General features: G+C 37.2%; 1 protein-coding gene across 1 annotated transcript; it reads right to left on the bottom strand.

Moving 5' to 3' along the window:
* On the bottom strand, nt 1-13,670 carry LOC116160184 (opioid-binding protein/cell adhesion molecule-like). The gene is made up of 5 exons (XM_031473324.1): nt 13,033-13,670; nt 12,385-12,515; nt 5,335-5,494; nt 727-1,020; nt 1-8 (listed from the first exon to the last, which is right to left on the bottom strand). The coding sequence occupies exons 1-5, from the start codon at nt 13,079-13,081 to the stop codon at nt 1-3; spliced, it is 642 nt and encodes a 213-aa protein (XP_031329184.1). The 5' UTR covers nt 13,082-13,670.
* Between the last annotated feature and the right edge of the window lie 3,383 nt (nt 13,671-17,053).

Genomic DNA, 17,053 nt, shown 5'->3' with positions numbered 1-17,053 from the left:
TTAGTAACCTACGCGAATGTTTTACACAGGAAATCCTTTGCATGCATGAACATTTTTCCAATATGTGTTATCGTCGGATGAATGAAACTTCCATGTAACTGTAATATCCAGAGCGCGAATATTGATGAAATGATAAATTATTTTTACATATTGTGGGAGTTAGTATTCGTCTTTCCAATTTTAATTGCGCAGTTAAAATTGAGATCGATATTTAATAACGCAAACTCCTGGGAAAGCAAGAGATTTTTCCTAATTAAGCGTTTGGCAATAAGCGGATGTAATAAAGAAAAACTTATGTGTGTAGTCCGCCAACAAAGTTACTTTATATTGAACGTAATTTGAAAGCGCTTCAGTAAATCGTACTTACAATAATTTTCAAAATTTTCGAGTTGAAATTCAACAGGTTAATTAACTCAGGTAATAGTTTTCGAGAATGAAGAACGACTAAACTTAGAAATAATCGTAGGTTAATAAAGCTGTTTATTGTCGAGATAGGCGTCGGTTTACAAAATATGAAGCATTTGGGAACAGTTCTCGTCTTGAAAAGTGAATTTGAAACAAAAACGAGCATCTAGTGGGCATTCACAGGGGATGTAAAAGTGCTTATGTTTCTACCGAGCCTATCTCTATCTCTGTAGGAATTTATATACATACTATCATAACGAGAATATTCTGTACAGTGTTATCTTTTATTATTAATAATAATAGTGTTATTAATTAACTTACCAGCTGCAATAATATGAAAAACGCAAGGAACTCTCTGATGCCCGATTCTGTTCGAAGCGTAGCACAGCAAAGTGCCATAATCCAATTCAGTCATTGGCGTATAAGACACTACACTCGATGTACCACTTCTGGCAATATGAGAAGAGGCAACATCCACGGAATCCGCCGAATTATTAAAGGTCCACCTGAATTGCACGTCCGTAGGATTTGCGTCCACTTGACATGTTATTCTTGCCTCTTCCTGTTTGGCCACTCCATATACTCTTGTTTGATTAGGCTTGCACGTTGGGGTAACTGTAAACAAATTTCGGCATGAACATTGTCAGTTAATTTAACCATAAATACTTCAATACCTGCTGAATTGATCACTTATAAGCTTTATGTAGTACTGTTCGTACGCACACATTTAGAAATTAAAAAATCATCTGGCAAATAACCACCCCAAAGTCTATCTATTCTTTATTTAGTATTATATCTGAAAGTTACCTTTGTAAGTTTACTTCAACATTTAAAAGTGCGAAACTATGAAATTATCTAAAGCTCTTACGCTATTTTAACGCTGCTGGTGGAACGACGTAATAAAACAAGTTGTAAATCAGCATATGCATGATTAAAGCGCATTTTTGGTAATGCAGGTCAGTATTTTATTAGCAGTTTAAAATTATCGATCTCACGAGTAATTTTGGCTGCGTTAAATAATTAATTTTATTTAATTTCAATTGACGGTACGTCTTCATTTTGTAAAACAAATCACAAAGAAAATAATAAGTTTTTATACTGGTAGCGCTATCTAACGGTAAAATTATAGCACCTCCGAAACCCATATCGAAATTATTTTCTTCAATTATCGATCTCACAAGTAACCTAACTCAAAATAGACTAGTGCCTGCACATCTACACTATAGCAGAAAGCTTTTAGTGAAAATTTGAATTCTCTAGCTATTGTAGTTGTGGAGATCTCACGCGGACAGCCGGCCTGCCAGCAATAACGAATATAATAGCGTATTTTTTTCAAAAATGCGCTAAAAAACTAAAATATACCCTGAAAATCGGTTATATTAATGTTTTTAATTTTAAGTGCCAAACCCTGTATATTTTATTATTATAGGACGCAGAACAAAACGCTACATAACAAATGTATAATTAACTAAGACTTTTTTTTTATTCAATCAATCAATCGCAAGCTTTTTACAATAAAACAAAACCAAAATGCATTTTTTTCCCCCTTCTCCCCCCCCCCCCCCTCATCCAAGTAATTCTTGAACTCCCTCTCTACAATTTCCCTGTTTCATCGCCACTACTCCCTTTTTCATTAATCTTCTTATCTGCGTATTTGACCTATTGTTTCCTTGCATTTGGTACCCTAAATATTTAATGTAGGGATTAAATGACGCCCTGTCTTAGTCCAAATCACTTCAGACTCCTGCCCTTCTATTCCCAACTTCAACTTTGTCTATACATATAGTTCCTCGATTCTATCGTTAACTTGTTAATTTTTTTCCATCCTTTTTCCCTTTCCACTCTGTCAACCGCTGCATTTAAGTCGATGAAAAACACGAACACATTTCCACCCTTTTTCCCAATGCCTTTTCCACCAATCTGTGTAATACATATATGCAGACGATATTTCCCCTCCCGTTTCTGAAGCCCATCTGTGTTTCTTTCACTACTTCTTTCACACTTCTTTTCCTAGTCTTTTGTTCAGTATCATTGCATAGATTCTACATGCCGTAGTCATTATAGTAATTTCCCTATAATTTCCCACGCAATCCTTGTTCCTTATATGAAGATTGGCACAATGGGGGTTTACAGTATAGTTGAATTCCGCAGTTCTAATTTAATAAGCGTGTACCTGAAACCATAAAACATTTTTTTGGACAGTAAAAGTTTATTTAAAAATAGAGGCTGATTAGCAAAAAAATAATGAACATGTGCGGTTTTAAAGGTTTATTCAAAACGATATGATTGTGGCGGGCTCTGTGACGTAATAAGCCCGACCAATCAGCTCCTAGAACCATTCAGATGACATAACGACTTGGCAATATTGCAGGAGAATGGCATTTATAACTTGCGTCATCTGTCACAGGCACTTGTCACTTTCGTGCTAGATGCAGTTAAACATCCCTCTCAAAACGTCAAATGTGACAAACGTCAGACCCTCGCGTAAGGTTGCCAGCTCACTTCTACGTGATTGGTTGTAGGTTTGTGACGTATTTAGTCTGAAGCGTTTCAAATTCGGACTAAAAACACAGCTTTTCAATAATTTATTTTGGGTTTATTTTACTCGCAAATAAAAATTGAGGACACACGGGTCTTTTTATTTTTAATGTACTTTGTGGATCAGAAATAAAAAATGAAGGCGGGATGACCCCATTACCCTTCCCTCCCTCTTCGGGTAAACGACATCCTTTCCATACCTTGTTTACAAGATTTCTCATTCGTTCTTTGACCAAATCAGCGGTGAAACCGCATTACCTATCTGGTTTTCCCTTTCTTCGGTCTTTTTAATTGCTGCTCGATCTCCTCATCCATATCCTTCTCTTTCTCCTGCTTTCCTTGTAGTAACTTGTTATTTCCATCCCTCTAATTGAATTCCCTCCCCCAACGTGTTCATCTGTTTATAAAAAATCCTCTCTATTTTTATTTCCTTGATCTGCTCTTCGTATTCTTTCTGTTTCTCCATCTTCTTTTCCTTACATTTTTTGTACTTCTTTCTGTTCTACCAGGCCTTTTTTCCTCTATGACAACTTTTCTTTCTTTCTCCATCATTTCTCTGTATCTATTTCTCTGTTCTGTATACTCTTTGTATCACCACTCCTTTCTTTTTGCTCTCCCCTTCCTTTCAGTTATTTCCACGTAATTGCTTTTCTCCTTTATAGTATTCCACTCCTCTGTATTCAATTTTAGGCTCAATTCCAACATTGGTGATCCGATTCTCTCCTTGTTCCTATCCTAAATTCATCTGTTCGTTTTAGTATTGTTAGCGCATTTTCCAACGAAGTTGGATGCGCTATTGCAGCTACTTTCTCTCTCCGTCCGTCTGTCTGAGGACGTAACTACTCCTACAGTTTTTAAATTATTTAGTTCGTTCTTTTTGCATTCGGTCGGTAGCGTATAGCCCTGGCACCTGAGACAAGGAAAATCTTGACGGTTAAACTGCGCAACATCAACTTTCTTATTTATTAATATATTTTGTTGAAATTTTAACCACAGACAGTTCTAGTGGTGGCAAACAGATCGTATATAGTAAAAATCAGATGTGCGCATGCGCACACTGCGCAATGCCAACTTTCTTTTTTATGAAGATATTTATTTCAAATTTTAACCAAGGATACTTTTAGTAAAAGCAAACGTATCGCATATTGTAAACTTCAGATTAATGTGCGCATGCGCAGGATGCACAATATCAACTGTCTTATTTATCAAGATATCTTTTTGAAATTTTAATCACAGACGATTCTGTTAAAGGCAAATGTCTGAAATTGCAAACATTAGATGTGCGCATGCGCAGTCAATTTTAACCATAGATGCCCCTAGTAAAGAAAAACATACCACATTTAGTAAAAATCGAAAACCACAAATGTTATTAGCAAAGGCAAACACATCGCACATAGTTTGCAGACTGCAAAATGCCACCTGATTTACTTATGAAGATCTCTCTCTCCCTCTATTTTCATGAGTTCACTAGGATCAAAGAGACTTCAAGTCATCACCATCAGCGTTTAAACGGAGAGAGAAAAAATTCATGAGACTAATAAGAGTAGAATCCGTTCGATCTATGAATCCAGGTGTGAACAAGAAGTTTTGATATATTTTTTTGCTCTTGGTTGAATTTTTTTAACGGCACGACCCAGTGCACAAGGAAAAATGGCTTTATTCTACCTCTCCGTGAAGTTAGTCTAGCCAGCTTAATTTTGTAGTAACTTCTCCGATAAGTCTATGACTTTTATCTAATTTAATGTAAAAACAAACAAACGAAATCATACGCCAGCATAAGCTATAAACCTCCACATTTTGAACAATCTCAATAAAAACGCAAGCAATTAATTCAAAGTAGCAACGAAATTTTATAGCAGAGATAAAATTGAATGTTTTTTGATTATGACTGGGATACAGTAATTATTTTTTTTATAAAGCTCTCATTAAAATTGTGCTGATTTGTAAATAAAACTTTTTATATTTAAAATTTTCAAGCTTGTAACTTTCATCCCTTACTTGCGTAACTAAGCTACAAAGTTTGTGGTTTATGGATGAAAGGAGAGCTTCAACACTCATTAGTTTGCACTTAAGCCCATAATTTATAATACCAACAACTTTTCCTTCGGTTTTCCGATTTTGAAAACTTATAAACGTTTTCCCATCTCTCTTTTCATGCAATAACAAAAGGTACGTATGTGAAATGGGAACGGCGAAAACCATCTAAATCTCACCTAAAAAACTCACCAACGTTAATTTCGCACATCCATGTGTTGGTAAATTCAAAATACGTATCTTTTTTACTGCAATATTCGTAAAATTTATGAGTTCCATTTCACACTTCGTGATCAACGCAGTTACACATTTTCATTTTGTTTGATTTTCCAATGTTACAGACGCAGTTATACTTACACATGACGTTTAAATAGAAGGGTTTGCTTTCACCATCGCCCTCGGTGTTATATCCAACGCACGTGTAATTCCCAGCAGTCGATCTGGAAACTCCTTGAAGCACGAGGCTTTGATTGCTAATTATTGTACCCGATCCCACGTTGTGTTGTAACGCCTTGCTCTGAAACAAAACGGAGCACTATGAATGAGTTGTGTAATGAAGGAAGAATTTGATGCGATGCTTTATTAGCTTTACTTGGGGGATGTAGATAAAGTATAATCAGTAATAATCACTAAGGAAAATGCGGCATGTTTCATGAAATTAGGATCAAGTGTCTAATGAAATAAGTAAATAAGGGGTGCAGTTTGGGTGTGGTAATACGGAAATCAATGGAAATTGTATTTAATGACTCAACGATTTTCCTGCAGTAGTCCCAATATAAACAATATACGAACTCGGTGCAAGGGTAATAGTCTAAGAGCTAGTGACTTTTATTATTGTTGATATACCACCCCGCGCCATCCACGAAATTTCTGCCAGACGCTCGAATATGTTATTAGCATATACATAACTATCTTATACCCAAATATCAACAATAATAAAACTGTTTAAAAAAATGTGCCATAGTCTCTTACTATAAGGAATTTGAAATGAGTACGTCAGATACTCTCATATTGCATATGGAAATAGTTATTTACATAGTTTTGTATTACAGTTTTTCTGAAATGTCTTTTTTAATATAAAATTTTTATTTTTATCTATAACTTTTGAGTAGTCGTGTCAATGTGCCAGTGATGGCAGTAGTCATTAGACATTACCAATGTGACAGGCAGCAGGAAAGGAAGTAAAGTGACGGGTGGCAGGAAAAGCAGTCAGGAAAAGTGTTACTGCCAGTATCATGGAAATTAAAATTTCCTCATATAAAGTAGGTATGACGATTTCGGGAACATACTACTGAAATAAGAATGGTGCTTTTTGTTATAACTAAGAAGTCCATTCTATATCACGGTTGTTGAGACCTAGCCGAGATTGCCTAACAGGGGTTAGTTCATGGGCCAGTCAACATGTCGATATAATTTTCCTTTTTACAATCGGTATACAGGTTTATTAGGATGCCTAAACACCATAATTGCCATCTCAAAGCGTGAGCTAATAGAAATGGCGGTCAATCAAAGATGGTGAATGTTACCTTGCATAACCAGAATAAGACCAAATAAAGTACCAAATGATGATGAATGTGCTACAGTCGAAAAGTTGGCATACGAGCTTTACGACTTTTTATTCTTGAATCCAAAAGTACAGCCTCAAAGTTTTCTACTTGCGAAACCATACCCTAACCGAGAATATAAAAAGAAAAGACAGCTTGCCATTTACCACTATGGTTTGTGCGAGCAAAATTGATCAAAAATTTCAAACATATTTTGATAACCACCCCATCGATTTTTGAGAGCACAACATTTATAAAATACCTACACCATCTACTGCAGCATTTGTCCTTAACATTTTTTCAATTTTTTTTCAGTTTCGATTTCCAAAATGGCGCCCCTCCGCAGGATAGATTGGAAAAAAATGTTTAAGGACAAATGGTGTAGGGATTCTATAAATGTTTTACTTTCAAAAATCGTGGGGTGGTTACCAAAAAATGTTTTATTAAACTTTTTGAACGGTCGCTATTTTATTATTCAAAAAAATAAAAAAACAATTATAAATGCAAATGTTTTAGACAGTTAAAACATAGTTTTTAACATTTTTGGTTTTTTTCAATAATAAGCAAGTTATAACGCGAAAAACAAAAAAAAACGCCAATACTTCGGTGCCACACCAAATCAAAAATTGGAACTGAGAAAACTTGCTTGTTTTAATCAGTTCTAACTGCCGTGTTCGAGAAAAACGACTTAATATTAATACCCTGTATGTACGACAACGCTAGATTTATCCCAACGGCTATTTTTGAAGTGAGTCATGTGTTCTTTAAAACAAATTTTGAATGGTCTCTTTGCTCGCCCAATATATACTTGATTGCAATCTTTACAAGATATTTTGTATACTCCCGATTTATCCTTCATATGTAGGGGGTCTTTTGGATTACCTAAGGGTTTGTGTATACTACCGTCTGAAGTTGTAACATTTTGTAAATTTAATCTGAAAGATTTTAGATGGACATCTAGTGTATAAAGGATATTTGCCCAATTTAACCAAATTTCTTCTTTTCTAATTTAACGTTGTTATATTCTTCGTCTGATGTCTTGTGTGTCATCGTAAGTTGTAATTTTAAAATCTTGCCCCTAATCGGCACAAACCCAGTATTTTATTTACTAACTAGCTGCCCGACCCGGCTTCGCACGGGTGTTTATAATTTTCGTATTCGTAGTTACATGTTGGGATGGATGTGTATGATGTTGGTTACAGAAAAAATATTACCTTAAAATTTGGATTGAAACTCCTTTCCCAAATTATATTTGCACCAAAGAATGATGTCATTTGGAATACACATCAGTTTATAACTGTTGAATATTCTGCAAGAAATGCTTCGATGCCCGGAAAGAAGTAATGAATTCAGTGGTTCAGGTGGCGTTGTAAGTTGCGGTAATTTGACCTTTCTACTGGTACAATATAATCCTGCTGGTTCTAGTCGAAACCTGAAAAGCGGAAGGAATTCTGTGGAGTATTGGACTCGATCATCAACTTTTTGAAGACACTCGGGTTTACATTAGAACCTAGAACTGCCGTTTTCTTGTTCCCAAAAAATACTCTCTCATTGCCCCTTTTTGAGTACCGTTGGAATATTCTTAATACAACGTTTTGTTTCGGAGAAATTATCACAAACTATACTTTTTTATATGGCCCGTGGAAAAAGTACACATTGTATTTAGTAGCACTTTTTATTAAGAATACAACTATGTACGCCACACAAATAAAAATAAAAGTTGGACATTGTTGGTTTCAACAGGATGGTGCATCTACGCACATCTTAATCGTGCAAGTATATGTATCTAACATTTTTCTATTTTCCAGGAATTAATCCGATAGGTATGCTCGCAAGTTGTGCGCGGGTGCTGTCTTGTAGAGTTCAAAAAGTGGCAATGAGAAAAGTGTCTTTTATATTTCTCGTTGTATCTGTTCAAATAACACCAGCAAAAAATAAACATAAAATCGGCAAGTTTCGGTTTTTCTGTCATATCTTCGGAAGTAATCGGAATTTTTTTGTTTTCTCTAAAGCACGATAATAATGGTTTAATTGCGCATCTTTTCTCTAATTTGACCATCGTCGTATCTTCTATGGTTTCGCTCTCCATGATAGACATCCTTCTCTTGGATACTCTTTCCAAGCGAGAGAAAGCCCGTACCTCGTCGTACCTACTGTAGTTTATAGTAAATCTTAAATTACTTCTTAAACCTTTGGTAAATTTAATCCCTTTATGGCTTAATTGTATGTTGGGTCGATCTAATTTGATGCGCGTAAATAAATTTCGGCGATTCATTTTTATATATATAGGCTTTCGCAGTCATTCGTCCTGCAATCGGATGAATAGTTTAGGGACGTACGTCTAATCCCCAAAGTTTAGTCGCAATCGGATAAACGGTTTAGACAGCTGGCAGAGGCATCATAAGAGACAAGACGAATACAATTTTATTTACTTAGGTACATAAAAACCTTGAAATATATCCAATCATTACCCAAAGTTTCGTCGCAATCGAATGAATGGTTTAGGCAAGCATAAGGGACATTCATACGTACAGACAGACGGAAATTTTTTAGTATATAGAAACCTTCTCGGACATACGTCCAACTATTCCCCAAAGTTTCATCGCAATCGGATGAACGGTTTAGGCAGGCATAAGGGACATACAAACATTCATTTTTATTTATATTGTTGTGTTATTTTGTTTTAGTTGTAACTTGAAAGAAATTATAGAGCGTCTGGATGTGACAATTTTGTTTAGTTCAATTAATTAACCGGGGGGGTTATTAATAATTTGAGACACAGGATTGCGTAAATTTCATGTTATAGTTTTGGTTCAATTTCTTAGAAGTGTTCTGTTTTTATTTTATTCCTAGAATTTTTTTCGATGTAAATTTCTTTTTAAATTTTATTTGCCGTTAACGAGGTATAGCGCGAAGTAGAGATAAGGTTCTTCGCAGAATTGCCGGGCGTACGTGCCGTTTAGCAAGAAGTTGAAAAATCGACGCTTCGCGTGATTGGCGGACGGGATGTGGAAGAAAGGAGAAGGGCTTTTGGCTTAAATAGAAAATTTTTGAAGAGAGCGGGGCTTTTTAGTCGTTACAAAGCCAACCGGCGCTTCTTCGGTTACGTTATTTTTTGAATTTTGTGGAAGTTTTCCTGCGTAGTTGGATCCAGGTTTAATTAGAATTTTGTGTCTGCCGTTTTAAGAAGAATTTTTGAGAAGTTTAAGAAGTTTGTCGTCGTCCTGTTTTTTTTTATTTTGCGGAAACACGGAAGTTTTGAATTTGTGGGTACCCGAAGAGAGAAGACGTCGGTGTTTGAGTGTTTGGTTTGCGTGTTTGTGTACGGATACCTCTTTTTATCGGAGTACGTTACTCGGACTAATTTTAAAAGTAAGTAGTAGTTAGTGTTTTGTTTTGTCTTGTTTTTTTTTGTAATGTTTGAGTAATTTGTTTTTTTTTTGTGTGTCATTTATCTGTTTAAAATTGTAACAATTTGTAAAACAGAAATTTACGCAATTTTTTGTTTGAAATTAAACCAGTCATTGCAATCCAGGTTTTGTTTATTAGAGTCAAGGAGAGGTAATTGTCGGCGTCTCTTACTTTGTTTCAAGTTGATTAAATCTGGGGGTAAAGTTTCATATTGGAATTTAAGGATTTGGTTAAGCCACCTATTTATGTCATTGTTGGAATGCTGTAGGGTGGCAGAATCCAGCTGGATCTTGAGATGCGGATAAAAATTTTGTTTTCATTTTAATTACAACTGAGCTAGCTAGAGGTAAATCGTGGGATTCCCAGAAGTAAAGGTTAGGTCTCACAAGAGATGTGCAAAAGATACAAAATATCGATCTTCCACTGTATAACTGTGGGGCGATTAAAATCACTTTACTATGCATACCCTCAAAGTAAATAGACATCAAAATGCATGTACAACATTGAATACAAATACATTTTGAGTACATAATAAGTAGAGAGTCTATTTATAAAACTTTATCCTTCAATTATAGATAGCTTTGTTCTACAGAGATGTATAGAGAATGGTTTAATTTTGTTGACAGCATAGGAAATGAATAATTTTCTCTTTTTCGAATTAAATCTTGCGGCAAATTGTATTGACATTTAGTAAAACTTTATGCAGAATAGTCACCGAATATCTTCCATTCCGTTGTTGTTTACTGATTTGATGATACCGAATTGATAAAATTGCCGACTGGAGGGTAAAACTTCGGGTCCTGCGCCAAAGCCTAAAGTTGTGTTTGGGTCGTTGGCTCAGAGGGGCATTCCGACGCCAGGGACCAATCGACTAAAGATAGGGTGCGCCGCGAACCTATGGCCAAGTCGCTGCGGAGGGGCTAAGAGTGGCCATCGCACGCGGAGATGGACATCACTATGAGCCCCAGTAGAGGTGCATTATGGCAGTTGTTGACGACATGGAGGGGAGCCCTTTCCTCGGCTGACAGGGTCCTGATGGAATGCAAAGGGTTCCATTGTGACAACCAGTGGACCTTGGACTAGTTGGAGAGGGGTCCCTCTTATTACGCCTTGGGATGGCGCATCTCTGAAGGTTCAGAGGCTTGTGTTATACGGACTCCCGGATGACACGGTCACCATCTTGAAGCTCCTCCAAAAGCAAAATCCTCATTTTAGCCCGAGTCTATGGAGCACGTTCATCCTCGGGGAGTCCTGCTAGGAGTACTCGCAAACAACTGACTTTAATGTTTTAAATCGAGGAGCAGCCCCTACCTTCGACACAGCGCGGAGGCAGGAGATTATTGATGTGACGTTGGGCTCCTTTTCAGACCACATGCTCATTCTTTCCCAACTAAACCTGACATCCCTCTGCGGGCCCCGCAGGTTTCGGAATTCCCGATCCACTGACTGGGTCTACTATGTGGCGATACTGTCAGAGCGGTTGGATTGGTCACCTCAGTCCTGTCGGAGAGCAGGGCAGGTGGAAGAGGCGGCCGCATTGGTAAGCGACACCATAACGTCATATGAGGGCAGTTGTAAACTGCGGACTTTTCGAGGAACGATAGAGAACACCTTGGTGGAACTCAGAGGGCACATTGAGGGAATTGGCAAAAAGGCTACTAGGTACATGTCTATAGGCATGTGGAAATGCTTTGAGCTGTGCCATGGGGCTCGACCTTCGAGTGGTATATTGGCTTTACACTGTTGTAGTGATCAGGCCAATAATACTGTACGGTGCAGCTTATGGCCACCATGTCTTTATATAGTCACTGTATTTTACAGTACATGGTTCATCCCCAAGCCATGATCGTAGAAACCATTTTTTCTTACTAAAAAATGTTATATTACTTTATGAGATGCAGCCGCGTGCCATTCTTATTTGGCCCTCTGGTAGGTACGAGTCCTACGTCGCTGGGTATTTATCTTTGTAGTACAATTGGACTCGGTAACGATTTCTACCAAACGTAGTAATACAACAATAAAAGAAGGACATATACAGGATGAGTTTTTTTTAATTTTCACTATAGGGATACAAAGTCGCTTAAACGGACAGTTTCATTTTCCAATTTAATTTAAGTTATGGACAAAACACCGACAAATGTAATTTTCAAAATGCACTAGCGTTCGTTTATTTTCAAAGATATCAAAAAATAACTTTAGCAAACCCTTAGTGATTTTTTATCTGTTTTCTCCATGTCTTACGGTTTACGAGATGTCCATAGTGAAAATGAGAAATAACTCACCCTGTATAAAAAACAAAGTTTCGAATACCGCTCTAAAAATATCAGACGTTTAATTGTATACCAACTTCAAAGCGCAAAACACTAATGATTAATGATGATATGCAAACGATTTGAATTACGTTTATGGAATAATAAAATGGCGGTAGCTGTATAACACTAATTTTACTTACGTTATGTCTCCATTCGACTTTATAAACGTGTGGATGTGCATTAACGATGCAGTCGAAATAAACGTCCGTGCCTTCTCGAATAGTGTCAGGATTGAGGGAAGTGCCCAAGATTATCTTCGCCTCGGGAGTATCTGTAACGCCAGTTCTAATTACCGTCGGATAATGCCAGGAAATTGTCGTTTAGTAAGTTAATGCTACCCCTGTACGCGTTGTAAAATGCCTTACATTAGCTTATAAATTTCTAGAATTTGCAAATATGTAAATTACACATTCCCAAATTTCAATTCTGCTAATGCTTATATCTCAATTAGGAGGAGGAAAAAATGGTTCCCTTCAAAAGGACGTTTTAACTTTTAAGACTTTTGTTCACGTAAAGAATGGGGGAGAGTAGTTAAAGTGTAGTCGTTTACATTCTACAAAGTGTGAAATATACTTAAAGTATAATTGCAAGCGAAAGGATGTCTTTTCATTTTTCAAAGATAGAGCTGTAATTTAATAAGAACTTGAGATGTAATGGATACTGAAGCGTTTCAGCAGTCTTCCAGGGGAAGTGTAGTTTAATTAAGGCAGACATGAACGCTCTCTTTATGGTAATTATTATTTTTCTGCGTTTGGTCATATATTTTGTGCGGTTTATAATAAACTTACACTGAATTTCTAATTTCCACCCATCTTCCAGGCCATCAGCTGAAAGCATTTTGTTCTCGGCCCTGCACGATAAATATTTTCCATCATCCTCCTTTCGTGCGATGAATGATAATGTGCTCGTCGTCGTGTTGCCATCGTTCGAAGTCTGTAATGTAAAAACCAGAAAATCATAATTAGCCGTCGGGTTATCTATTAATAAAATTTCAGGTTAATAACGCGCATTGCAATTATGAACCACTCTGGTAATTTTCTGCCACCGCCGCATTATTCTAATGTGCGCTTAAATCAAGTGCACAGGTGCATTGAGGTGGAATATTAATCAGGAAAATCCGCAACAGAAATTGGAAGCATCAATAGAATATTAATATTTAAAGGTTTTATCGCTAAAGCAGAATAGAATCCAGTCACAGAAAATGTCCTATGCATATAAATGAGTGAAATCCATAAGCAAGTAATGGGAATGTGATGTAGTATATGCATGCACGTCTCTATGCATGATACTCTGTCAATTCCTGTGATACACTACAAATATTTTTAGTTTTACATTTTATTTGCCTTCGCTTTGCACATATGCGGGTTTGCGTAATATTTTTAAGGTAATTGCGCTTTTTGTAAATGATGAACCTCGTCTCTGTATAGACACAAACTGAGCGAAAGGGTCCTTTTTTAATTATTCCTATGTAAATAACACGAACAGGAACATGATCAAGCTCTTTTTTTGTAAAGATGTAAGTTCTCATTTCAGTTGAAATAGCTGACTGTAAAGGTACATAATTCAGTTCAGGTATGCGGACTGTCAATGATGAATTCTAGTACTTCCTGACCTTAATAAAAAATATACTTCCAACCCTGAAAAATTTACTGAATATTAAAAATTCGCATAGTGTCCGCTTTTCTAACTGTTCACCCTTGAATTATTTCCATTCAGTCTTCCTGAAATTACGGTAGTATATGGAGTGTAATTAGACTGTGAAGAGATAACTACCTGAATCTGAATTGTAAATAAACTTCAAAGCTATTTTCACTGATCTAATCCCAGTTACTATCACCATATCAATAAATTCGTAACTCAGATATTAAATTGTTAAGTACAAAAAATCCAAAGGTAAACTTTAAAGGGTACGGTGTAGCTACATCTTCAAGTGGGGCATCACCTCAAAGTAGCTGAAGCGGTGATACTGAGGCGACTACAGGACCAATCGAAAGAGAGACGTGTTATTCAAGAAGAGTAATCCCGGAAGGGGCACTCTACGGTTCATTATCTACTGAAAGCGCAAGGATACGTGACAGAAGGCTTCAACCGCAACCATTGCACCAGTCCACGTCTTTTTGGAGCCCACAATGTCTGGCACAACGGGCTGCTGTGAAAGATGCTCGAGTATGGTCTAGGGGGAGACTAGCCATGGTCCAGATCGTAGCATTATACCTCAAAGATAGACGTTTTCGCGTGGTCTTCGAGGAACCGAAGAGCGACTGTCGGAGTAGCATAAGCATCCCTGCTTTCGCCGCACTGCTGTTCTCTCTGTACGTAAAACACAGGACGCAACCCTGGCTATCTAAACCGATGGTACACTAAATCAACGATAGTTGCAAGAAGAGCTTAGCCGCCCTGTTCACGAAGAGAAGATACGAATCCGCGAGTAACCTCACCAATGCAATTTCCTTGAGAACCAAAACGAAGTACCTTGGCGTCGTGCCGGATCGAGATCACACGTGGAGTACCACATCAGATATTGCCCAGAAGGGCTGTACGGCAATAGCGGTGTCGTACCCTCTCCTTATCAGACCTACTGCTCTTCAATCATACCAACAGGTAAAAACTACTTCCGATAAATTACACATGGGCCACTTAACTTTACTGGTTCGGCAAGAATTCAAAATAACACACAATTAAATCCACTCTGCGATAAATTCCTGGTGGCTGACTTAACTTCGTTTCGGATCCACGCGAAGATTCGCACAAAATAAATAACCCCCCACTATGATTTACAAGCCACGGGCTTAACTTTGCTGACTGCTTCGCGCTAATTGTCTCTCGTTGTTCAACGCTAATTACCTCGCGACTCAATACCAATTTTGCGATGGTTCTCTCCGAATGCCCATTCCGGAACTCAACTTTTTAAAAACAAATTTTCCCGCCCAATCAAGGCGCTTGATGTTCATAAATTTACCCCACGGGCAGTGAAATCCCGCAGAATAAGCAAATCTCATTCCGTACCAGGCTCGAAAACGATGACTACTAAATAAACAAAATGTCCATATAATTTAAGGTAACCACGCCATGCCCCACGACTTACTGGCGCCTGAAGCTTTCGCACGCGGGTCCATGCTTAAAGACCAATTGAAAAAAAACCATCAAATAAGACTCCTCTTTATATCTTAAATCGTCGCAATCGAAAAACAAGTCCTAATTGGAAAAATTGAAGTCGAAATCTTGTAACCCTTAGGTATGGTTGCACCTGAGTTTCTGTTGTTTAGTTGCATTTATGACACGCAGTGCCATCTGTGATGATTCTTTCCCGTCCCTGCACGGGTAAATGCCAGAGGAACATACAACGAAATATCAACATAAAATGTAAAAAACATTAAATAAAATTCGGTGTAAAATAAAATGCCTCAACCGACTCCCGTTATAGAGAATCCCTGATACACTCATTGCCATCGTTTTTATCGTTTGATTTTAAAAAATCAAACGTGAACATAGAGGACTTCGAATGACCTTTTAAACAAGCTATTCTTGTCATTTAAAATTTTTAAGAGAATAACCCTAGGGGGCGGTGGGTGAAAGGGGGTAAAGTAGTTTTTGGTTAAAAAGTTGTCTCCTTGACAAATCTTTTGACGTGTCTTGGCGTTTTTTCCTTTAATCAGTGGTTTTCGGTAAATTCGTGGTGGAAAGTTTTCAAATGAACACCCTGTATAACACTAGCGCGAAGTTATTTCGATTTGGAAATACTACTAGTGGAATTAAAATAAGTATGGGAGCGCTCTGAAAATTAGGTTTTGCTTTTCTGCTCACGAAATGGGCCTCATGATCTCAGATGTCCCAAATAATTTAAAATTGGGAAAATTCAAGAATAATACCACGAAAAACTACCACCAGTTTAAAATAGTTTTGTCAACAATGTCCCCGGGCTATTCTACGCTTTGCAATTGGAAATCCTTACATACAAGTTGGGACATAAAATTGACAGATAAATTTGCTACAGATATTCAATTCGTCCCTGAACGTAATATCTATAAAACAAACAAATCAATAAAATTAGAAATGGCGTTTCTGTTTTTCCCGGCGAACTTTTGTTTTTCTACATTAGCATCATCAGTCCATTTTCATATTGATTTTAGGAGGACATTTCCGCTAGAGATGCATAGAGTTATTCCCGTACTCAAGGATCGAGACGCCGTACTTCCATTTGTGTCCGGTGGAATATGCAACATCGATACGGTAAGTAAACTTTATTATTTGATGCCGTTACTATGGTTACTTGCAGATACATGAACGTACTCCACCATAGTATTCGGTTACAGCGTTACACATATGATGATAATGTATTTTTTAGTCGATAGCCGGAAAAATGGCATATTATTGTTTTGTTTATGTCATCACAAGGCAGGTGATTTCCGTACTGTCCGGGAATCTTCATTCCCGTACAGTACGGGAAAATATTCTACAGGGTGTTACACGACCGTTCAAAAAAAAAAAATCGGATGTAGAGGGCATTCAAACAAGCACTTTTCCAAATAAACCGAGGGTCCAACGTGTTTCGTTTGGGAGGCCACCCCCAAAGAGTGTTGAATCTGGCATTTTCTTCTTTAATTTTTTTCTCAGGCAACCATAAGAGTTACAAAGTCGGGTGGCATGTCTTTGAATAGGTTTTTGGGTATGCTCTTTCCGTTTTTGCAATTTTTTTTTCAAAATTCCTACCCCTAAAGGGCGCACCCCTAAACTAGGGTGCAAAAAAAAATTCTGATTTCGACGAAATTTGGTATCTGGGGTTTTTTTTAACATGAAAATCACGAATCT

The sequence above is a fragment of the Photinus pyralis genome, unplaced genomic scaffold (genome assembly GCF_008802855.1).
Source record: "Photinus pyralis isolate 1611_PpyrPB1 unplaced genomic scaffold, Ppyr1.3 Ppyr1.4_LG1, whole genome shotgun sequence".
In the NCBI taxonomy this organism is placed as follows: domain Eukaryota; kingdom Metazoa; phylum Arthropoda; class Insecta; order Coleoptera; family Lampyridae; genus Photinus; species Photinus pyralis.
This window is presented reverse-complemented; position numbering and strand designations above follow the sequence as displayed.

Bases quoted from the DNA above. Each gene is read 5' to 3' on its own strand.
- LOC116160184 (XM_031473324.1), bottom strand. From the start codon at position 13,081: ATGCTTTCAGCTGATGGCCTGGAAGATGGGTGGAAATTAGAAATTCAG. The intron at 5,495-12,384 runs GTAAGTAAAATT...GTTTTGTTTCAG, and splicing joins AAGTCGAATGGAGACATAAC to AGCAAGGCGTTACAACACAA. The intron at 1,021-5,334 runs GTAAGTATAACT...ATTTGTTTACAG, and splicing joins CTTCTATTTAAACGTCATGT to TTACCCCAACGTGCAAGCCT.